We start from the raw sequence: 24621 nt of genomic DNA, 5'->3' as shown, positions 1-24621 counted from the left end.
ATTATTTATTGACTATGTTAAGGTATGTAACTGTTAGAAAAAAGGGAATGACTAAAAGACCCTGGCTATAATCAAGTGGCAATATGCAATGAAACAAGATGATGAATAAAATGTCAGATGAGCTAAACACTGGTACTAAGAATGAATGCTTAAAATCTACTGCTGTGAATTAGCATATTGAACTGCTTATTATCTATTTATACTTACTTTTCATGGAACAGAGCTGTTCTGCCTAACTTTTACTTACTCTTGTATTTGTTTTAATAAACTTTTTAAACAATTAAAAAATACTTTTTGTGAAAATGTAGTAAATATTAAAATGGCATGGAGAATTTAAATCACTCACAATCCTATCTAGTTTTTTTCTTTCACACTTGAGAAAAGACCAGTTTGAGAGTCACCAGAAGTAAATAAAGACAGGCTCCTTACCCGCCGCCGTCTCTCCTCTGCCAACTTCTGCTGCTGCACCTCTTCCTCCTTCCGCCGCTTCCGCTCCCGCTCCTCCCGCTTCTTTCTCTCTTTCTCCTGGTCAGCCCGGAGAGAGGCCAAGTAGGCCTCATCCTGTTGTTGTCTCAGCACCTGGGTCTGGTTTCGTTCTTCCCTGTGGACAGATCAAAAGCATAGAGGGAAAAAATAAATCTCACAAAGCTCTGTGTTTTCTTATATTGAAATTTTTTAGGGGGTTAAAAAGGTTGACAATCTTGGCAGATGACCAGTTAATACTACCATAAGGGATTCAGATTCTCATGCAGAATCTGAATGAGCCATCTCTTTTCTTACTTTAATTTGGCAGAAAAAGAAATGGCAAGCTTTTCCCTCTCTTTTTAACTTTCCATGTAAAACTATCCTTTCCCCCCAATCCTAACAGAAGTAACACAATATTATTGCCATAAAGTGATCAGTGGGATCATATTTTATAGGTAAATACCTTTCTGGGTTACAACATTTTTGTGTATGTTGCTTTCATAAAACCAAAAAACCACATACACACATTTTAGAAGATGTGAAAAATAAAGAAACATCTTATTCAGAGTTCTACTAATCAAAGAGAAAACACTGTAACATTTTGGGATATTTCTTTTTCTCTCCAAAAAATTGTGTATTTACGTAGGAGTGTGTGTGTCTGTGTCTATAAAATTAAAAGAAAATATCCCAGAATGTTAAAAGTGGTGGTAGGATTATGAGTGATTTAACATTTCTTCTGTGCTTTTCTATGTTTCCTGAATTTTCTACATTAATTAATGTACATTACTTATGTGATGGGGGAGGAGTTATAACCAAGTTATAAGCATTCCTCATTTTTTACATTTAAGTTCTTTATATCATGCTCAGCTATTTTAAATGACACAATTTACATTCCTGAGCATAGAGTCCTGTCTTTATTTTGAATCACATCTCCAAGAAAAGATGATCTGATGGAGTTATTTAGGTCAAAATATATAAATAACACTAAATGGACAAGGCTTTTAAAGTTGCCTAACAGAGAAGAAGTCAGGATTTGTGGAGCCCCAGGTAAGGCACCCAAGTCTACAGCTGGTCTCAGTTCCAGAGAGGAACTCCCCTGTACCTCTCTAGGCGTTCTGACACCAGGTAAGTCTGGTTTGCATCCATGATAAATGTCAGCTGGTTAATGAGGTCATCAGGCTGAATGAGGCCTTCTAGCCGTCCTACCACAGTCATTCTCCGATCCTTCAACATAATCATGGCCAGGAATGGATAGGTGTTTTCTCTTAAAGCCTGCGAGACTGACAGAAAGAAGACCCAAAAGATCAAGGGCAGGACTTAGGGATAAAACAGATTAATTCTTAGACTTTACACAACAAGCAAGAGAGAACTGCTTTGGTGTCAGTTGGGAAAGAAGGGAGGTGTCATTTATTCCCTGCCTACCTTTTTCCCTCCTAGTTTCTCAATCTTTTTGCTGTTGTTGTTATATATTTGTGTCCCTATTCCCAGGTAATTTGATTAGAGTAGGACAGGCTTTTCTGGTGGGGTGTGGTTGTCATGATGATGCTAGGGCAGGCTGCAGAGTTCAAGAACAATGTCTATTTGATGGAGGGAAAAGGATCTACAAAGACTCTGGCTACTGCTCAGCATAATTTCCCCCTGTGTCGAAGGGGACAAGGCTGCAAGTCTCAAGCTTTATGTTACTGGTGAGGATCTCCACCATCATCTTCCCTGTCTTTTGTTCCTCTCATCCAATCCCTTCCTTATCCCCTTTTCCTATGTCCCACCTGCCCCCACCCACTAAAAAAGGGCTAGCTTTTCTGTTCTGAAGGAGTTTAGAAAGTTGGTCTTCCAAATAACCAAGATTTTACAATTACAGAGCTTTACCCGTTTTACCTTATGATTTGAAAGAAGAGATTTTAAGCTTCTGTTAAAAATATCCTTAGTCTCCTTCTATCTATCACTCCTCACACCCAAAGCCGTAAGAGAATGGCAAAACATATACTGCAGGAACTTATCAGATGTTTAAAAACCAATTAGGAATAACAATTCGGATTCCAGGATGTAGACAAAACATCTGCTGCATCTTTGGTTCTCAGGATTTAGCACAGCACCTGGTATGCTAGTATATATTCAAAAGTTGCTGAATAGAAGTAGCTGCAAAGTAACTACATTTTCCTTCACTAGATGCCTTTATATCTTATACTGACTTCTAAAGATATTTACCTCCAGTTAAGAGTTAGTTATAGTCAGCAAAGATCTGAGCTTTCTGAATCCCTATCAGCACTCAGGGTACTCACTCATTGTGCAAGAAGCTCTGTTAAAATTGCTGATGACAAGAATAAACTCTTCAGTAAAAAACTCATTAAGATTAAAGGCAAGCTGCTGGCCAGGACTGGGTTTTTTTTTTTTTTTTTTTTTTGCAGTACGCAGGCCTCTCACTTTTGTGGCCTCTTCCGTTACGGAACACAGGCTCCGGACGCGCAAGCTCAGCGGCCATGGCTCACGGGCCCAGCCGCTCCGCGGCATGTGGGATCTTCCCGGACCGGAGCACGAACCCGTGTGCCCTGCATCGGCAGGCGGACTCTCAACCACTGCACCACCAGGGAAGCCCCAGGACTGGGTATTTTTAAAAATAAAACAGGCTCTGGCAATGGTTAACTGTAATGAATGGGCTAGAGCCTGACAGACCTGAGCTTGCTCCAGAACTTTCTAACTGTATGATCCTGGGCCAGTGGCTTAAACTCTCTGAGCTTGTTTCCTAAACCATAAAGTGGAGGTAATACAACCCCCATCTCTCAGGACTGCTGAGAGGATTGGTCAGCCACAGAATAGTCATGCAATAAATGGCATGTCCTTCCAGATTATTCCAAAGATATCTCAACAATCTCAATGAGGCAAAAGAAACACGACTTACCCCTGTATCCCTCAGGTTTGTTTGTGGAGCATGCCCAGAAGAGCATCCTAGTGTTTATTAGTGAAATAACTTCAGGAGCACAAAGTGTGGTGCTGTGGAGAGGGATGAAGAAGACATGATAAGAACTTGCTTACTACAAATTATCAGTAGATAAGATCAGAAAAGAGGAAAAAAAAAAATCAATCCACTTACCGACAGAACTCATCAGAGTCCTGGTGATCATCTCCATGAAGATAAACCAAAAGAAAGCGAAGCTCCCGTTTGGCATCATTAAGTGCCTGTGAGAAACAAAAGATCACAAATTATGATGATGACTGTGCCTCAAACTTTTAATTAGGCTAAGGGTCCTAATGGATACAGCTACGTATTTAGGAACAAAGGAAGAAATGAGGGAAAAAGGTGAGCAAGAAAACCAGAAAATTCCTGGGCTCCTACCTTCATAACCCTGGCATTTCTCTCCCTACAAAAAGTCCATGCTAACAAGCTTCAATGAAAAAGTTTTTAGTGTTGTTAGGATTTAAATTCTATCGGGCACATAAGAGTAGGCAGGCTGACAAAAAAAAAGCCCCCTCCCCACCCAATCACAGAAAAGTCATCTGTTCCCACAATCTAAAGGAAGATGTAAACAGGAAAATCTGACCTGAAAAGGGAGATGAGAGTTTTGCCACTTTACAGCTACAACATAAAAAATACTGCGAAGATGAGCCTGATCCAAGGCCACATACCAAGCAGGGATGAGGGACTGAGGGACCCAAGGGCATTTTAAAGAGCATGGGGTTTAAAAGATCTTCAAAGACAAGGCTAGTGTCCCAGATTTCTGTGTATGCTTTTGCATTTGCAGAATCCCAAGTACATTACAATTTAATTAAGATTTCCTAAATGACCACTGGTGGTCTACCTTCAGGATTACAGCAAAGAGGGTGTATGAGAGGTGCCCATCTCATTCATGTCTGTATCTCTAGCACTGAGCACAATGCGTGGCATATAGTACGTGCTTAATGCTCATTGAGTGGGGTGGGAGCAGCCAGTGGGAAAAAGCAGATGTGGGAGAATCACAGAAGGAAGCAAGAGTAAGCATTTTTCTCTTTCTCCAGATAGATCCAGGAATCCTGGAGGCTGCAGAACCACCCTCAGGCATAAGGTGTTACTTCTACATTTTTCTCTGGTAAACTAGAGATATGCCCAACACCCATAGAACTCCTAATTTTTGCTCCCTGAGAGGTAACAACAGTCGAATGTCTGCATGGCTTGGGTTGAATGAGATGTGTTGCTTTGAGTCTATCCCCTTATTCAATTCTGTGAGGGATACAAGACTTAGGTTTTGCCTATAAGGAGGAGCTTACAGTCTGGTACAGGAGATAAGACATTAACACAAACAACTATAAAATAAGGAAGAATGTGAAATTGCTATAACGTTTAAAAAAAAAGAAAACCACTATGAAAGTGCAAAAGGAAAGACTACTATTTTAGATTGCAAGTAGGCAGGGTAGGGCGCAACAATTAGGAAAGGGTACAAGAGGGGAGTGACATGAGCTAGTGAAGGATGGGCAAGATTCCAATTAGCAAAAATGTGAGGAAGGCATTCTAGATAGAGGAAACAGTAAATCAAAAGCAAAGGCACAGAGGTGGGAAAGTACAGAGTATGTTAAGGGAATGGTCAGCTGGAACCTAGGGTATAGGGAAACAAGTTATGCAGGAAAGACCTCAAAAGGAGGTTGGGATTAGATCAAGGAGGGCCCAGCTAAAGGGCTTGGTCTCTTTTTGTGTAAGCAATAAAAAGCTATTTAAAGTTTCTGAATAAAAGAATGACATGATCAGTGCTAAGCTATGCTTTCCTTTGAGGATAGAATCATATCAATAAATTGGCATCTATATGGTTTGTGGCACTGACCTGGCTGTACGTTCCCTGGTAGAAGACAGGGTGTGCCCTCCCATATTTCTCTTCAAAAGAGTGCATAAATGAAACAATGTCCCCAACGGGGTCAGTGACCCGGCTGCGAGGGTCAGGCCGTATAAAACGAAGAGCAAACCTGGGGAGGAAGGAATAAATATCACATGAATCGGCTTACTGCAGTGCATATGGAGTGGGCCAGTTTGTAAAGATTCCTATAGCAGAGCCATGGGCATGGCAGCACAGGGAGGTGAACGGTCTGTGAGTGGACCATCAAACCTGAGAGTACAGGCTAGCTCAAAAGCCACAAAGCAGCAAGTGCTACACCACTGTCTGCTTAAGAAGAATGCAAATTACTAGAATTATAAATTCCAACACTGGCCTAAACAAATCTTGAGTGCTTTTTGCAGAAAAATTTAGGGCTATAAGAATTGGGAAAGGAAGACGCAATATTCAAAAAGATCACAGGTCAGGCTGTGCCCCCAGACTCTCCATAACGGCACTGTCTAAAACAGCAGCCATGAGCCACATGTGGCTATCTAAATTACCAAGAAAATTAATTTAATTAAATACAATTTTTAAAATTCACTTCCTCACTCACACCAGCCACATTTCAAGTGCTCAACAGCCACATGTGGCTAGTGGCTTCCACACTAGACACTGCAGATATAGAACATTTCCATCATCACAGAAAGTTCTATTAGTGCTGTTCTAGAACAGAGCTGTATCTCTTTCTGGTTCTTCTACTTGCCTCTCCCTTTCCTTTCTGTTCTCCTGGGATTCTGAATTATGAGTCCACATTCCCAAACTATTCAAATTATGGACAAGAACTTCAAATCCAAACTTGCAGTCATGACTGACTTGCTCTTCAACGGGGCAAGTAAATTCTGCTCAGTGATTTATGGTTGATAGCATCCATGGAGGAAGTTACAAAACGGATCTAGACAACACGGGCAGAGTTGGAGACCTGGCAGTTACTGTAAGGTTAAAGACAGTACCACACATCTGTTTCTAAAGAGCCCATCTTATCACATTTGTATAGTACCATTTATTTATCCTCTGGGTTTCCATAAAAGGCAAAGGAGCAGGGGCTTGATAAGTCAATGTGCTATGTAACATTAAATAAGTTACTTGGATGATACAGTTGCATTAAAATTAGTAACACATGCCATGCATATTTTTTCCCAAAGCAAACAATATTCATATACTTAAAGAAATATCAGCATAGAAAAGCTGACTAAACTATGATACCTTCCTTACCAAATATTGAGCCAATTCCTTATCCCCTTAACAAATTCCCCATATAAACATGATTTCACTTGGAATTTCTCCTAGTAATCAAATCAAACTCATTGACACAAACATTCCAGAGCAAATTAAAAACAAAGGTAAGAAGCTGTGTATGTGAGGGAGTGATTAGAAATCCTTAAGAAGATTAATGTTTTGATAACTTTCTCTGAAATCAAGTATTTTAGGATTATCTTATTACTCTTTAAGTTTTCAAATTTTGATGAATGGATAAAGGTTTTAATTTTTTTATTTCTCATTACAATATATTCCAATGGCCAACACAATTTAGGACAATCAGCTTTTTAAAAAAAATAGAGATATCAACTAAGACTTAAGGTTTTTACATGCCCATTCTTAGGTATTGTCTGATCCTCTGCAGCTGCTGGGTCCTTACCTTCAGGCTCTGCTCCCTAGAGCAAGGCAAAGATTAGCCCATATTTAGAGGAAGGTATAGAATGCCCTGTATGCAAGGCTCCATCTGTTGGCGTGGATGCCCACAAAACATTTTAGTTCTCCATGAAGTCTAGGTGTGGGTTCATCTACTACTGAGTTCCAGACCAGACACCCCAAGTCTGATGTGCCAGAAACTTGGGCCCCTTGACATTTTCCAGCCTTTCTGTAGCTTCCTGTGCTGAGCTCTCCAAATGGTACATGAAGGAATTAAGAAGAAAGGTGAAAGTGTGAAGCAAGTGGGTACACATATGGAAGGGTTCCAGTGCCAGCAACCTATGGGTTGCCAGGACAGAGGAAAATGTACAGGAGGTGTGTCTAGAATGGTGAAACTGTTATAGGAGGAATCTAGAAGAAAGTAGGTCATCTCAGAGCAAAAGAATTTGTTGGAATTATGAGTTGTAAAATGATTTAGGGTAAAAGTTACAAGGAGTGTGAAGCTAGTAAAGATAACAGAGGTTGGAAAGGAAAGGGTGTGAAGATTAACTAGGGAATGTAGGGGGACAAACATGTGGGATAGGGAGGCAGACTTATTTGTGAAAATGATATCATCTGTTGTTATGTCTGAAAAACCGAAAATATTTTCATGCTATATGACTACTTCAGGAAAAGTATTCAATCTGATGACAAACTGGCAGCCAAAATTGATAGAGCATAAACCTTATTCTGGTCTATGTTTCAGCTCCAACATCTACCTTGTTACTACTAACACATACGTACAAAGGTACATACCTAAATATATCAAGTATTGTATAATAGGTAAACCGGAATGGAAGCATTATCAAGTAATAACCCCATCCAAGCAGCCCCTGAAATTCCAAAAACAAAGTTAGATATCATTCTCTCAATCCCTAATACCTTAATTGCTAGTTAAGATTTTCATTCTTTTTTGTCCTTTTCTTGTAATTTCTGCCTCTGCAAAACAAGGTTCCCTTTTCCTGGCCCACCTCATCCTTCTTAAAAACCAACTACCTTTGACCTCACTTCATCTAATACTATTATATTTTTCTTTTATACAATCATTTTTGTATTAAATTTGCTCGAACACTTATTCTGCAGCTACTTACATACATTAGCTGTCAAATTCAGTTGCAAGTTTTCCTCCCTAAATCATAAATATTCATTCTTTCCTTTTTAGACTTAATACATTAAAATGTGGTATATAGAAATAACAAGAAAGATAACCACTACTGCTACCTTGAACATTTGTATATAAATGACAAATAATTATATTAACCACAATTATAAATCTCCAAACAGCTGCTAATCTTGGTAATACTCTTAATTATTATTTTAACAGTGTTGATTACTGCTGCTCTTATTATTAATTAGCAAATATATAGGGCTCTATAGCTTACAAAACATTTCTTACACGGTATATTGTGTTAATCTGAGACCCTCTGTGTCCATGGCCAGGGAGCTCTAGAGCTCTGGAGCTCCATTAGTGGACATTAGGGTCCCAAACACATTCAAGCCCAAAACAACTGGAGAAACACTGGACACATACAGAACTACTCCTTTTTTTTTTAATTTAAAAAAGAAAAAAATTTTCTTTTTCTTTTTCTTTCTTTTTTTTTTTGGCCACACCACACGGCTTGCAGCATCTTAGTTCCTTGACCAGGGATTGAACCTGGGCCCTCAGCACTGAAAGTGCAGTCCTAACCACTGGACCGCCAGGGAATTCCCTAGAACTACTCCTTGAATCATATAATTGCTCTAGGAATCTGTGCTGTTCTACTTCAGAATACCCCCAAAACATCTACTTAGAAACTATTTTTAAAACATTATCAAGTACTCCACAAAAAGGAGTGATGGAGTAAACTCTAAATCCAAGTATAAGAGGTGAGTGTAACTCCAAGAATAAGAAACTCCAAAAAGTTCTCTGGAGTGTTCACTATCAGTATACACACCTGACTTCCCTAATTTGACTGTGAATAATTTGAAGAGGGAAGAATGCCTCTTTATTCATCTCTAGATCCCCAACAGCAAAATATCAAGTACCTTGGAACACTCTTAAATGCTTGCTGAATTTAACTGAACCACCTCCTTGCTGCTAGCCCTTCAAGACTAATTTCTCCCACAGAGATTACAAGTACTTCCCTAGAAGTAGCTTAAAATTAAGTAAAATGAAGCAACAAAGAATTCAGTAAACACTCTAACTTAAGAGTGGAAGATCTATTAAACACGTAGCAAACATTTTTAGACATGTAAATACATGTAGATGAAGTGCTATAAACAAGGCACAGAAAACTCTTCAAATAACTGGCATGGAAACAGGAAAAAAAAGGATACTTTCATTGGTTCATTAAGGAATAAAGGAAAAATGATAAACCCAATAAACCTACCAAGGAGCTAGGTCAAGCTAACAGGTTTATATTCTGAATATTCCTTTTGTTCCTATCATACAGAGATCAACATAACCAAGTGAAAGAACTTTTAAAATAAAAAAGGGAGAAATTCCAGCTATGAAATAACTTGCCCTTGGTTGTGGTCTTGAAACAACATAGCTGTAGATCCTGTGGTCGGCTGTATTAACTTGCAAGGGTCGGGATGGTGGTGGGTTGAAAACACTCGGTACACCCTCTTGCTCGTTCAATCTGTCCTGTACAGCAGCCTGAGAAGAAAAGAATAGCAAGAACTTCAGTGATGCTCAAATCAACCTAGAAGAGATGAGACAACCATTGCTGGTGTTTCGAAATAGGTCACCAGGGAGTATATATTCATGAACCTTTCTTTAACTTGCTATGGTGGGAGGCAATGTGTGGTGATGGCTCCAGAATTCATACACAGTAGAGGAGTACTAGGAACTTGTCTGGAAGCTCACTGCTTTTATTAAGATGGCATGTGTTATTTAGGGTGGCTGGGATACAAGGTGCTTCACTGTACAAGCGTAAGGAAAACCATCCACAGAGAACACAGCAAAGCAGACTGTGTCCCCAGAGCTGTGCAATGGAGCAATCCTGATGGGTTGGTGTTTGATGGAAGGCTTGGCTTTGGAGCAGAGAAACTTAGGTCTGAATCCTAGCTCCAGCACTCAGAAGAGTTGCTTGGATTCTGTGCCTCACTTTTTCATGTGCAAAATGAAGAAACAATACTTCTCAGGGTTAATTTGAACAATTAATGAGGTGACCATACACAAAGATTCTAATATAATTCCTGGCAGACAGACGATCTTCAGTAAAAAGTCTCATTCCTTTCCTAACTCTGCCCCTGAAAATGGATATTTGTCCCACTGTAGTAAAAAAATTTGGCCTTACACAAGAGGAGGTCTGATCTCTGCCTTCTTCTGGAGAATAATCTTCTGGAGATAATCTATGTCACACCTGATAAGAGTATCTTTGCTATGGGAACCTAGGGTAGGGCTGACCACCCTAGAAAGACGAACCATTTAATTTAGGCTGGGGATTTTGGGTAATGCAGTATCAGTCAACCTAGAGACTGAGTTCAATTACACAGGCAACCAATCAAATCAATCATGCCTATGTGATGAAGCCCCAGTGAAAACTCGGGACACTGAAGCTGAGGTGAGCTTCCCTGGTTGGTAATACTTCATGCATATTGTCACACACTTGTGCCAGGAGTGTAACATGTCCTGATTCCATGAGAGAAGTAAGGAATCTTTGTGTTTGGAACTCAAGACTCTGCATTAAGTGTCTCTTTCATTAGCTGATTTTAATCTGTATCCTTTCCCTGTAATACACTGTAACCATGAGTTATAATAGCTTTCGGTGAGCTCTTCTAGTGAATTATCAAAACTGAAGGTGGTTTTAGGAACACCTTGAACTTGCAGTTGCTGTCAGAAGTGAGGGTAGGGACTTCCCTGGTGGCATAGTAGTTAAGATTCTGCCTGCCAATGCAGGGGACAGAGGTTCAAGCCCCGGTCTGGGAAGATCCCACATGCCACGGAGTAACTAAGCCCGTGCGCCACAACTACTGAGCCTGCGCTCTAGAGCCCGCGAGCCACAACTACTGAGTCCATGTGCGACAACTACTGAAGTCCGTGCGCCTAGAGCCCATGCTCCGCAACTAGAGAAGCCACCGCAATGAGAAGCCTGCGCACCACAACAAAAGAGTAGCCCCCTCTCAACACAACTAGAGAAAGCCCACAGGCAGCAACGAAGACCCAATGCAGCCATAAATGAGTGAATAAATAAAATTAATTAATTAATTAAAAAAAAAGTGAGGGTGGTCTTTTGGAGGACTTGTGTGCCCTCTAACCTTGACAGTTGGCTTTAAACTTTGCCATGTGGCTAACTTCATGTAGTCCTCTAGGTTTCATGTTTTCAAATATTAAGACACAATTCAATGCGGAAAGAATAGTCTTTCAACAAATGAGGCTGAGACAACTGGATATTCACATGCAAAATAATGAAGCTGACCCCCTAAATCACACTATATACAAAAATTAACTCAAAATACATCAAAGACTTAAATATAAGAGCTGAAATTATAAAACTCCAAAGAAAACACAGGTGAAAATCTTGTGACCTTGGATTAGGCAATGGTTTCTTAGATAAGACACTAAAAGCACAAGCAATAAGAGAAAAAAATAGATAACTGGACTTCATCACAACTGAAAACTTTTGTGCATCAAAGGACACTAACACAGAGTCAAAAGACAACCCCACAGAATGGGAGAAAATATTTACAAATCATATATCTGATAAGGGTCATCTAGTATCTACAGTATATATAAAGAACTTTTACAACTCATCATTGAAAAGACAAACAATCCAATTTAAAAATGGGCAAAGGATTTGAATAGACATCTCTCCAAAGGAGATAAACAAATGACCAAGAAGTATATAAAAAGATGTACTACATTATTAGCTATCAGAAAAATGCATATCAAAATCACAAGATACTATTTCATAACCACTAGAATGACTGTAATATAATAAAAGACAGATGTTACAAGTTGTAGGTGAGGATGTGGAAAAATTGGAACCATCATATACCATTGCTGGGAGTGTAAAATAGTGTAGCCTCTTTGGAAGCAGTCTGGCAGTTCTTCAAAAGGTTAAACATAGTTATCATATGATTCAGCAATTCCACTCCTAGATATATACCCAAGAGAAATGAAAACATATGTCCACACAGAAACTTGTACACTAATATAAACTGCAACATTAATGACAAGATGAAAGGGGAAACAATCCAAATGTTTTATCAACTGATGAATGGATAAAGATATTATGGTAGATTCATACAAGGAATATTATTTGATAATAAAAAATAAAGTATTGATACACGTTGTAACATGGATAAATCTTGAAAACGTTATGCTAAGTGAAATAAGCCAGACACGAAAGGACAAATATTGTCTGATTCCACCTATATGCGTATCTAGAATAGTGAAATTTTATAGTGACAGAAAGTAGAATTGTGGTTACCAGAGGCTGGGTGGAGACAGTAATGGGAAGTAATTGTTTAATGCGTATAGAGTTTCAGTTTGGGACGATGAAAAAGTTCTAAAGATGGATAGTGGTGGGACTTCCCTGGTGGCGCAGTGGTTAAAAATCTGCCTGCCAATGCAGGGGACATTCGATCCCTGGTCCGGGAAGATCCCACATGCCACGGAGCAACTAAATCCCTGTGCCACAGCTACTGAGCCCGCGCGCCACAACTACTGAAGTCCGCACGCCTAGAGCCTGTGCTCCGCAACGAGAAGCCACCACAATGAGAAGCACGCACACCACAACGAAGGGTAGCCCCTGCTCACCACAACTAGAGAAAGCCCACGCGCAGCAACAAAGACCCAATGTAGCCAAAAATAAATTAAAAAAAAAAAAAAGATGGATAGTGGTAACTGTTGAACAACAATGTAAATGTAATTAAATTAATGCCACTAAATTGTAATGCCACTTAAAAATGGTTAAAATGGTAAACTACATACCTGGGTGAAGCCAGATTTTCTTCACATACTTCAACTAAAACTACATATCACAAAAGATTACAAGCAGGAGTGAATATGAAAATCCAGCTGTTTTCTATTAAGCCAGACAAAAAAGTCTGCAAACATTAATGTTAACATGTAATGAGTTTATTTATTTATTATTATTTTAAAAAAATGTTTGGCATTTGGTCTTCGTTGCTGCGTGAGACTTTCACTAGTTGCGGCGAGCGGGGGCTACTCTTCATTGCAGTATGCGGGCTTCTCATTGTGGTGGCTTCTCTTGTTGCAGAGCACGGGCTCTAGAGCACAGGCTCAGCAGTTGTGGAGCACAGGCTTAGTTGCTCCGCGGCATGTGGGATCCTCCAGACCAGAGATCAAACCCATGTCCCCTGCACTGCCAGGCGGATTCTTAACCACTGCGCCACCAGGGAAGTCCCGAGTTTATTATTTTTAAAGTGAATTACTAAACAGAACGATTTCAGTTTTAATTTGTCATATGGTAATAGATATCAATAGATACAGCCCATATAAATAGAAGCTCTTTGGAGAAAAATATACATACTTTTAGACAGGCACAAAAATATCTGGGAAAAAAGCAAAAGAAATTGTTAATATTGCTATGTTGGGTGTGTAGGACTGAGAAACAGTGGTAGGCAAATGATCTGAGCAGGGTTTTTTTCATATTTAATCTTAGGCTTTGTTTGAACTTCATGTTGCTGCAAATGGCATTATTTCATTCTTTTTTATGGCTGAGTAGTATCCCATTGTATATATACATGACATCTTCTTTATCCATTTATCTGTCAATGGACATTTAGGTTGTTTCTTGGCTATTGTGAATAGTGCTGCTTATGAACACAGGGGTGCATGCATCTTTTTGAATTATAGTTTTATCTGGATATGGGCCCAGGAGTGGGATTGCTAGATCGCACAGTAATTCTATTTTTAGTTTTCTGAGGAACCTCCACATTGTTTTCCACAGTGACTGCACCAACTTACATTCCCACCAACAGAGTAGGAGGTTCCCTTTTCTCCACACCCTCTCCAGCATTTGTTATTTGTAGACTTTTTAATGATAGCCATTCTGACCGGTGTAAGATAGTACCTCATTGTAGTTTTGATTTGCATTTCTCTAATAATTAGTGATGTTGAGCATCTTTTCATGTGCCTATTGGCCACCATCTGTATGTCTTCAAATGACAGTTATCTTTATGTATTATTTTTATGAGTTACTAAAAGTGAAAAAATGTAAATATAGCATAATCCCATTTGTGTAACAAGAAAATTATATTTAAATCTATATAGCCATATAAACTAACAAAAATAGTCTGAAAGGATATACACTAAAATTTAACACTAGCTATCCATGAAATGATGGGATTAAGGGTGAGCATTTTCTTCTTAACACTTTGGAATTCTTTTCCTGTGTGGGTGCATGGGTATGTTTGCAACAAGTTTTTAATATTTCTATACGTCATTTCATGTTAAAGCATGGTTGACATTATACCAGATTAGTTGTAAAACAATAAATAAATAAAGCAGGGGCAGCAATAGTAATAAACCAAATTAGAATTTAAAGTAAAAAGCATCATCTGATATTAACAAAGGATATGTTATTACAAGGAACTTCTAATGGCCACGGGTCTTCATGCATCAAATAGTCAAACTATATAAAAGTTAGAACATCTCCCCCACCAAATAAACACAGAATTTATTAATGCATTTTATTTGCACCATGTACTGTCTTCCCACAGCATACAGAAAAGCATTCTCTTTGATATATTTGTTATTAACATTGGGAAAGTTAATATTATCAGCACACTAAGCAGAGGTGTATATATAAGAAAGTCTGGAAGGACATATAATATACTAAAACATCAAAAGTAGTTATCTCAAGTATGGTTATTAAGAACTTTAATTTTCAACTTTATAAACTCTTAAATTGTTTGCAGACATGTATTGGTTTTGTAATCAGGAAAAAACAAAGATATTACCAATGAAAAGTAAAGAAATCTATAAAACCACATTCAAGTTCATCATGTCAAGTAGTCTTATTAAGTAACCAGAAAAAAAGAAACAGCAGATTTTAATTGTACATTTAATAAGCTTGATTGAATACAAACACCAAACCTTCATCCCACAAAAAACACATTCCTTGACAACCACTGTTGTCGATAGTGGTTACTTCTAGGAAAGAAGGGAAAGAAAGGGAGGGGGTGCAGACAGGATGACATGCAAGCAACTGACAATGGGGGCTTCAATTTTATCTATATTTGTTTAAGAGAAATTTGAAACAAGTATTGCAAAATGCCTGCTTTCAGGAGCTGGATGGTAGGTACATGGTGGCTCCTTTTATCTCTCTATTTTTCTCTAAATTTTAAGAATTTAATTTTTAAAAAATATATATTTCATAATGTTATTAAATGACAAGGACCTTAACATATAAATATTAAATTATATAAATAAAATGAAAGATTAATATGAAAAGGATAAACAAAAAAAACCAAGCTACTAGGAATTCCAAATATGTTTCTAAATAACTCTTGGGCCAAAGAAGAAAATAAAAAACTTTAAAAATACAGTTTCAGAAGAAAATTCACAGCCTTAAATGCAAGAAAGAGTACAAATAAAGCTGCAAAAATCATAATGCTAAAAAAAGGAACGTAAACCTACAGAAGTATGAAAAAATACATTAAAGAGAGATTTTGCTTAATAAACAGAAAAAAATGAACTGATAAATATAAGAGCTTTTTATAAACAAAACAAATAAAATAAACTAGTCTCCAGCAAGTCTTGTTTTTAAAAAAGGAAAATAAGCATAATAAAAACAATGAGAAGAGAGAATAGAACAGACACAGAAGAGAGTAAATGATATGCTGCTTTGTACAGCCTATGCTAAATAACCTGGAAATCTCTAAGAAAAAAGCATCTTCTAAGAAAGCTTATCAACAAATAGATTATGAAAAATGGGGAAACCATGAAGAAGTTAATAAAGAACAGGCAGAAATAAGTTTTCAAGTGCTTTCTTTAAAATCTATGCTATCTAGGCTTCTCAACTCATTTTATCAAGTCAGTCATTTTATAAAGCCAGCATATGCTTGAAATCAAAGCCTAACAAGGACACAACACCAGAGCAACATCATTCCCTCTGCCTAAAATGCATTCCCCTTAAATGTTCACGTTCATTATTCCTTTTCACCATTCAGGTGTCAGCTCAAATATAACCTCCCCAGAAAGGCCTTACTTGACCACCCTATTAAAATAACTTTCCTGATCCTCTTTGTTCTATTTTCTATACTCATCTTATTCATAGCATTTATTGCAAAGTTAAATTACCTAGAATTAAGCTCCATGAGAGTAGGGACTTCGTCTTATTTGCTGGCATAGTGCCAGAGCCTAGAATTTAATTGCTCAAAAACAGTGCTGAATAACTAAATATCACTTAGGAGTATATTTTCAGAAATCCAGCACCCTATTCAAATAATATACCATAATTAAACAGTAATTTCAACAGATATCAAAAGGGTGCTTGATTAAATTCAACATCCGCTCTTGATATATATTAATATACCAAGAATGGAAGAAGAATCAATAAATATTTGAGAGCCTAAGACGTACTAGGATCAAATTTATATGCTGGGAATACAGCAGTTAACAAAACCAAAAGAACTCTGCTCTCATGGAGCTTATTACATTCTAGTAGTTCTATCTCAAAATAATAACGTAACCAGCAACATACCTGATAATAAAACATCACAGGCATTATAGTGAGGACAAGATGTCTGCTATTACCATTATTAATTGAGACTGCTCTGAAGTTCTAGCCAATTCAATATCAAAAAAAACGAAAGATCCATATACTGAAAAAAAAATCATGCAGTTGCAGATGACACAACTATCTAGAAAATCCAAAAGAATAAATTATAAAATATGTAAGAAAAAGGTTCACATGATGGTATCTGGTTACAAATCAAATATTTAAAAACCAGTATTTTTCTCGAAGAGTAATTAAGAAAAAATAAAGAGAGAGGGACACTATACTGAGAGATTTGGTCACAATCTTTTCTATGATTTTATAAACTTTGATCATAAAATTCACCTTTCTCACAAATTTATTTTTAAAGACTAAAGAGCTGTAAATTTGAAAAAACATCTATTGAGAGAAGATTCCTGCTGTGAAAAAAAATACGTGTCACCTGCCATCCACTGGCAATTCTACCCAGAAGCAGGCGTCCAAGACAGCCCTGCGTGGTGGCTGCAGGCTCCTTTGTGATAGCAAGACAGTAGAGAAAGGAAAAGCCTTAACAGGGCGGTGGGGTTTTTTAATGGTATACTCATAGAGGAGACCTGCTATACAGGATGAATGAACCGAGCTGAAATGTATCCAAAATGGATAATCTCAAAACTTAACATGGATTGGAGAAGGAGGGACTTTGCAGAAAAGGTACAGTTTGTTACCTTTCACAAAAATTTTCAGACATTCATAAAAAAACAAAGAAACAAACAAAAAAAACACGTGTCTTTGAGATCTGTTATCATACCAGGGAAAAAGAAATATAAGTAAGCTCACAATGAATCCTATTATACCTCTATGTTCCAGTTATGCTGTTCCAAGGTATGGCGACATTGATCCATAGATTCTATGCCAGTCAGATCCTGAAAGATTAAAAACAAAAAGTTACTTAGGGAAAAACCAACAGTACATATTGGATATTTTTACTCCTAATAGAATACTTATGAATACCGCTGGGAAAATAAAGTTTTGAAGGCAGATATTCAAGTATGGTAAAATGTCACTATTCAGAATTTATTCAGTCAGTTATTGTAGATGTTACTCCCATACAACAAAAAAAAAATGAAAATTCCTTGTCTTTTAAAACTTCAAGGCTTTCAAGACTACTTGATCAAAATCAATATTCTCTCAAATTCAAGTTTAAAAAATGAAAGACTTCTTCAACCTCTGCGCCCAGCAAAATAGTCTTTAATGCTAAACATCTATTGTTTATCATACTGATATAAAAATGCAGGTTTTCTGCAAATGTAATGCCTTTCACTAACTTACATCATTTTACCTATTAGCTTATAATGCAAAATGTGTAAAACTTTTTATCAAAGGAAGTCTGTAATTCAGATGCTTCCCTCCAATATGTACTTTCCCTACTCCCTTCTCCTTGTACTATTCTTAGGTTTCACTTTGTCTATGACCAAATTTCCTTCTCTGGCTCTTCTCCTATCCCCTCTAAATGTAGAAATTTCCCTAAGGATGTGTCCTTGGCTTTTGCCTCTTCCTGGCAATCCTCAATGACCCTTTCTACTCAAATGACTCATAAATTTCTGGACCTGTCACCTTTTCTGAAGTTTAGCAGCACGTTTCCAATAGCCTATTCAACATTTCTACCTAGATGTGGCACCAGTACCACAAATGCATCATTTAAAACCACTGTATGTGTTAATGACATCACCACCTTCCAAAATATACAGGCAAATATGACATCTGGAACCTCAGCCTCATTTTTGAGTACTCTATCCCTTGAACTACATACTTCATCAGTAATCAAGTTCTGACTGTTTTCTATATCTATAATCACATTTCCATTCCCTGAGCCGGCATCTTCAATCAAGCTTTAATGACACCTCAAGTGAATTGTCAAAATAATTAATTTCTCCTCCTCTTTCTAACTCTTCCCCACCTCCCCTGGTCTCCCCACTCCCCTGTGTGTGTGTTATTTCTCTGCTCAAAAGTTTTCAGCTGACTGGATAATAAAATCCAAAATCCTTAGCTTGGCATTCAATTGTTTCTATAATGTGGCCCCAACCTAGCTTTCTACATTATTTTCTATTTCCCTTTAGGTGTCCGATACTCAACAAATCTAACAGCTTACGTGTACACCTAATGACCAGAATTTCCACAGAGCTAAATTCTAGCCTTCCTTCAAGGTCTAATACAAAAGCCAAACCCATCCATCCATCCTTTCATGCAACACATGTCTACTGTTTATTTCCTATTCTGTGTATTACTTACTATGTCCAGGGATATAGGGATGAATACAATACAGCCTCTATCCTCAAGAAATTCCTCTTAATAACCAGCAAGCAACAGGAAAAAGAGATTGATCTCAACCTGCTAAGAATGTCGTAACATGTACTGGTGAGTTAGGAGCCTGAGATTCTCACTTTGGTTCTGTGCCCTGTGATCAGTGACCAAACATGTTTTAATTCTAGCTTCCTTTATGTACAACGTGAGGGATTTAATTTGGACTATTTGACTATCCTTTCCAAAGCTTAGAAGAAAAAAACCAAAAACTGAACTTTGCATTCTTTAGGTATGCAGTTGTTTATTTTTTTTAATTACACAAGTAGTATAGAAACTTTGCTTTTTTCTTTAAACTGAACTATTTATTTATTTATTTATTTATTTATGGCTGCGTTGGTTCTTTGTTGCTGCGCGCCGGCTTTCTCTAGTTGCGGCAAGTGGGGGCTACACTTCGTTGCGGTGCGTAGGCTTCTCATTGTGGTGGCTTCTCTTGTTGTGGAGCACAGGCTCTAGGTGTGCAGGCTTCAGTAGTTGTGGCTTACGGGCTCAGTAGTTGTGGTTTGTGGGGTCTAGAGAGCAGGCTCAGTATTTGTGGTGCATGGGCTTAGTTGCTCCGTGGCACATGGGATGTTCCTGGACCAGGGCTCGAACCCATGTCCCCTGCATTGGCAGGCGGATTCTTAACCACTGTGACACCAGGGAAGTCCCTGCTAATATATTTTTATGTTTAAAATACTACAAAATTTTCAATACTGCAATTGGAAAAGCTCTGTTAAGAACTCTAGAGCTCTATTAAGAACCACTGGCTTTGACAGCTCTGACAATGTGGATTTTTTCCTGACCCCCGCGGGCCTCTTACCAGTTTGGCTATTGCCTTCTGGCTTATAATAGGATCACCTTTAACTTTTGATTTCCTTACAGCCCATTGCAGATAACTGGGATGTCCAGGGTTCCACTCCCTCTCTGTACATTCTCTTTAAGAATTGGACTTTACTTTTACCTTCTTCTCAGGGTATGAATGACTACTCTGTCTTTACCAAAAATGTTTTCTACCTCTCTTATGAACCTATTATTTTCTATCAGCTATTATGACTATTTACACTCATTCTACTGCCTTATCAGAGGATGCATGCTCCTTAAGAGCAGTGTCTGTGATTCATCTCTATATAACGCTCCCCAGTACCTACACACAGTTAAGGGCTTAAAAGGCTGCAGAAAAAGTCTGTCCGAGTTAAAAAGACCTTTTAGTATAAGCTTCAATAACCATAGCTACTAAAGTGAAATCCTCTAGAAAATGTCACCAAAACTCATTGTACATTAATACCCTGGGGTTTTAATTAAACTCCATCTAGTCAGAACTAGATGCTAAGCTGGCTGTTAAAAATACATATTTGCGGAATCTTCCTGGAGATCAATAAGTCAGGGATGGAGCCAAGGAATCAGTGGGTTTTTTGAAAAGCTCCTCAGTTGATTCTAATGTACAGCCAGGCCAGGAAATCCATGGTACTGTACAATTCTAAGTGGGACCAGAGATTATACGTCACTTATTAAAATAACTTTTTAAAAAAGGGGTTATGAACACTGTAGGAGAGAACAATCAGGGTAACTGCACATCTTCAGTATACTGAAATACTTAACCTAATGCAAGCAAAACCCTTTTATTGTATAAGTAGTGAATCAGGGTAAACTAGAAGCCCAACTTGAATAAGCCTGCTTTTCAGTCACTACTGATGAGTATTAAAAACATGCACTAGCAATATGCTAGGAAAGGACTATTCATGTATCAACAAATATTCACTGATCTGGTATTCTAGATATCCAGGATACAAATACAGTCCCTGCACTCATTAGGCTTGTATCCTACTAGAGAGAGACTGAGCAAAACAAACCACACACATAGAGAAAATAAATGAACAAAAATTTAGGCTGGGGGATTCCTTAGGATAGGGTGCTCAAAGAAGGACTCTCCAAGGAGATAACATTTCAGGAGAGGCCTGATGAAAGATAAGGGTCCAGTCATGGGAAAATATGTGGGAAGACTATTCCAGGCAGAAGGACAAATGCAAAAACTCTGAGACAAATGGATACATGACACTATGCATTTGTCAAAACCCACAGAACTTTACAGCAGAGTGAACCTTAATGTACAGAAATTTAAAAAATAATTTAGAAGGTGAGAGGATCCCAGGATGGAACACAGACTGTGACAAAATAATCTAATGGTATTAAAAATATATGAAACAACCTCACTGAATGGGGTGGGAGGAAAAGGTGTTAACCTAAAACTCTGGAAATGAGTGAAGTCTGTAAGACTAAAGGCAAAAGGAACTGCACACAAGCACTGTGCTCTAGCTGACAGAGTTGGTTCACCGTATATGTTCATTCTGAAGCACGATATCCATATACTTATACTGGAAATGAACAATAAAACAGAGAGTGGGAGCCAGTTTTCTCATTGTTGAAGTGGGAAGTTACAGACAGTCGAGAGGAGAAGGCTGGATGATCCATGTGGGTGAGAGTTGGAAACATCTGAATCAACTCATTTTTAAGTTTAATTTAGACAGATGGCTGCATACAGAACTAGTTAGCTTAGTATACACATATGTATGTCTTTGCTCTATCAGCTGAGAAGGCCTAGAGGCAACAACACACACCCCAATAGCAAGCACACATAATGCCCAGATTCTGGTTTATAATATGTTCTCCAATAAAAGGAACCAGGTTCCTTGGAGAAATGGCTAATTCTAGGACTGGAGCAAAAAATACACAGGATGAGCCTGGAGAATCCTGTAGTTCCAAAAAGTAAAGGAGTGCTCAAAAAACCCCATAATGATGGGAATATATCAAAGTGATACAGGAATCAACTGAAAGAGCTCCCAATGGCCAAAGCTGGTACAATTTGAGCAAGAAAATAAAGTAGTAATAGGTTATAATCCAAAGTACAAAATAAACATCCTTGAGTCCATATGAACAGAAATACATGACTGAATAAATAAATAAATGGGGGAGAATAGACAAATCCTGTGCAGAATTCCAAATAACTATGTAGATAGATACTTTGCCTTCTAGGAGGTGGAACATAACTCTTCACTCCTTAGGTATGTATGGGCTGTGCATAGTGACTTCCTTCCAAAGAGTACAGTACGGAAAAGGAGGAAAAAAGATTAACTTCATAGTGGAGAAACCTGACAAACACTACCTGAGCAAGATTGATGTTGATCAATAGCGATAAATCCTGTTGATAATATGTACCCTTGATAAAATGTAATGAAAAGGCACTTTACCTCTGTGGTCTTCCTCCCCAAACCCCAAACTCCAGCCTCATCATGAGAAAAACATCACAAAAATCCCAACTGAGGGACAACCCACAAAATACATGACCAGTGCTCCTCAAACTGTCAAGGTCATCAAAAACCAGGAAGAGTCTGAGAAACTGTCACAGGCAAGAGGAGCCTAAGAAGGCACAGTCACTAAATGTAAGGTGGGATCCCAGAACAGAAAAAGGACATTAGGTAAAAACTAAAGAAATCTGAATAAAGTGTGGACTTTAGTTAATAATAATGCAATAATACTGGTTCATTAATTGTGACAAATGTACCAAACTAGTATGTAAGATGTTAATAAGGAACACTGAGTGAAGGTATATGGGAAGTCTGCATACTATTTTTAAAAGTTTTCTGTAAATCTAAATCTATTCTAAAATAAAAGGTTTATTTAAAAAGTGGAAAAACAGGACTTCCTGGTGGCACAGTGGTTAACAATCCGCTTGCCAATGCATGGGCCACGGGTTCGAGCCCTGGTCCAGGAAGATCCCACATGCTGTGGAGCAACTAAGCCTGTGCACCACAACTACTGAACCTGCGCTCTAGAGCCTGCGAGCCACAACTACTGAGCCCACGTGCCACAACTAATGAAGCCTGTGCACCTAGAGCCCATGCTTCATAACAAGAGAAGCCACTGCAATGAGAAGCCCGCGCACCGCAACGAAAAGTAGCTCCCGCTCACCCCAACTAGAGAAAGCCTGTGCGCAACGAAGACCCAACACAGCCAAAAAAAAAAGTGGAAAAACAAAACAAAACTGGGGTGGGAGAGATACATCTGAGACAGAACAAGCTTGGCAAGTTGGCAGATAAGGTCTGAGAAGTAGGCAGGGTAGGGAAAGTTCATCTAGGGTCGTGTTTCTCAACCCTGCTTGCACATCAGAAGCATCCGAGGGGAATCTACAGCTATCTAGACACCTCCCCCCTACAAAAGCAATTTAATCAGATTCTCTGAATATGCAGGCTAGGCACAGGTAAATTTTTTCCTGGAAGGGAAGGAGCTTCCAGCTGAGTCTAATGTACAGTCAGAGTTGAGAATCACTAACCCAGAGCCTTACTTCTAAGTTCAGCAGGAGTGTCATGACCATATGTAGCCAGTCATTCTGGCTGCTTTGTGAATTAATTGTAGAGGGCATGACAGAGAGCAAGAAGCAGCAAGGAGACTATACAGGAATCCTAGGGAAAGAGAATGCTGGTTTAGCATAGGATCGTAGCAGTGAAAAGGGAAAGAAGAGGATAGATTGAGGTTATATTGTAAAGACAGAGCCAAGAAGATTGGATAATATGTGGAAGTAGAAGAGAAATATTAAGATACAGTGTTCAAAAAAATTAGGAGGAAAAGTGGAAACAGACCGCCAAAGATGAATGCGCTCTTATTCATTATATCATGATGCTAAATGCATCGTGCGGGAATGGATTTCCTGACCTCAAAGCTAGCCAACAGGATCCAAAAATGAAAAACATGCCGAACTCATCTGGCACTCACTGTCTGAAAACAGATGTAACTCATAACCTAGACATGGGTTGGCTACCTGGGTTTTCTCTCAGTTTTGTACTTTAAAAAACCTAGTATAAGTTAGGTTAAGACAGTTTAAATACTAGAGAAAGATGAGGAAGGGAGAGGTTTCCCTGTGGTCACAACTACTACCACTTCCCTGTATTCCAAGAAAAGGATTTAGAGTTTTGATTCAATCTCCTTTCCAAACTTAAAAACAAACAAACAAAAACAAACATACAGGGGGAACTGATTAATGGTCTTTGCTTCTCCTTTCTAGACTGTAAGCATCTTGACAAAAATCCATTCACCTTCGCTTTCTGATCTTCGTAGGACTCTTCTGGTGTTTTCTCTCCTGGCTTGGGAACCAATCTTTCCACCCCATTCTTTCCACTAACCAGCCGCACCTTTCACACATCACTGCATACAGTCAAGGTTTGGGGAGATTTCTCAATTTTCTCTTCTCCATGAGAGTCTTCTCTCCAGGATATGTACAAATTTGAGCATTCTTACTTATTATACCAAGTACTCCTTTATGCATTAGTCTCCCTACCCATTTTAATGATTATATAATATTCTAATTGGCTAAAACAATTTACATATAGATTTTGCAACTGCTTCTGATGTTCTGCTATTAAAACAGCACTTTGATGAACATTTCTGTTTATAAAGTTTCTCTGTATTTAGGCTTTTACCCCTTAGGATCCAGTTAAAATTATGGGCCAAGGAATATACATTTTTTCCCCCCCATTCTCAGTTTTCCCTGAGAGGAATATACATATTTTTATGTTCTTGATACATACTGCTAAAATGCACTTTAAAAGGACTATTCCAATTTACATTGAATAGGGCTGGTTTCAATGTGAGTCAAAAACTAAATATGT

At 38.3% G+C, this 24621-nt stretch overlaps 1 protein-coding gene across 8 annotated transcripts in view; it reads right to left on the bottom strand.

Moving 5' to 3' along the window:
* The window catches only part of LOC111169825 (FAS-associated factor 2), a 57314-nt gene that overhangs the window by 6263 nt on the left and 26430 nt on the right, over positions 1–24621 (bottom strand). For 6 of the 8 annotated variants that reach the window (XM_089909701.1, XM_089909696.1, XM_089909702.1 and 3 more), the window contains 8 exons: positions 17476–17544; positions 9472–9606; positions 7725–7801; positions 5253–5391; positions 3554–3639; positions 3362–3453; positions 1568–1781; positions 430–601 (listed from right to left, as the gene is read on the bottom strand). In XM_089909701.1, coding sequence (XP_089765827.1) covers positions 430–601; positions 1568–1781; positions 3362–3453; positions 3554–3639; positions 5253–5391; positions 7725–7801; positions 9472–9606; positions 17476–17523 — 963 coding nt within the window. In that variant the 5' untranslated portion in view covers positions 17524–17544. Of the gene's footprint in view, positions 1–429; positions 602–1567; positions 1782–3361; positions 3454–3553; positions 3640–5252; positions 5392–7724; positions 7802–9471; positions 9607–17475; positions 17545–24621 lie in introns of those variants that run through there. The other 2 variants (XM_022564334.2, XM_089909703.1) reach the window with 2 other exon arrangements.

Source organism: Delphinapterus leucas, chromosome 3, assembly GCF_059928025.1.
Source record: "Delphinapterus leucas isolate spDelLeu-1000000601 "Yukka" chromosome 3, BTC_Dleu_Yukka2, whole genome shotgun sequence".
NCBI classification, from domain to species: Eukaryota; Metazoa; Chordata; class Mammalia; order Artiodactyla; family Monodontidae; genus Delphinapterus; species Delphinapterus leucas.
This window is presented reverse-complemented; position numbering and strand designations above follow the sequence as displayed.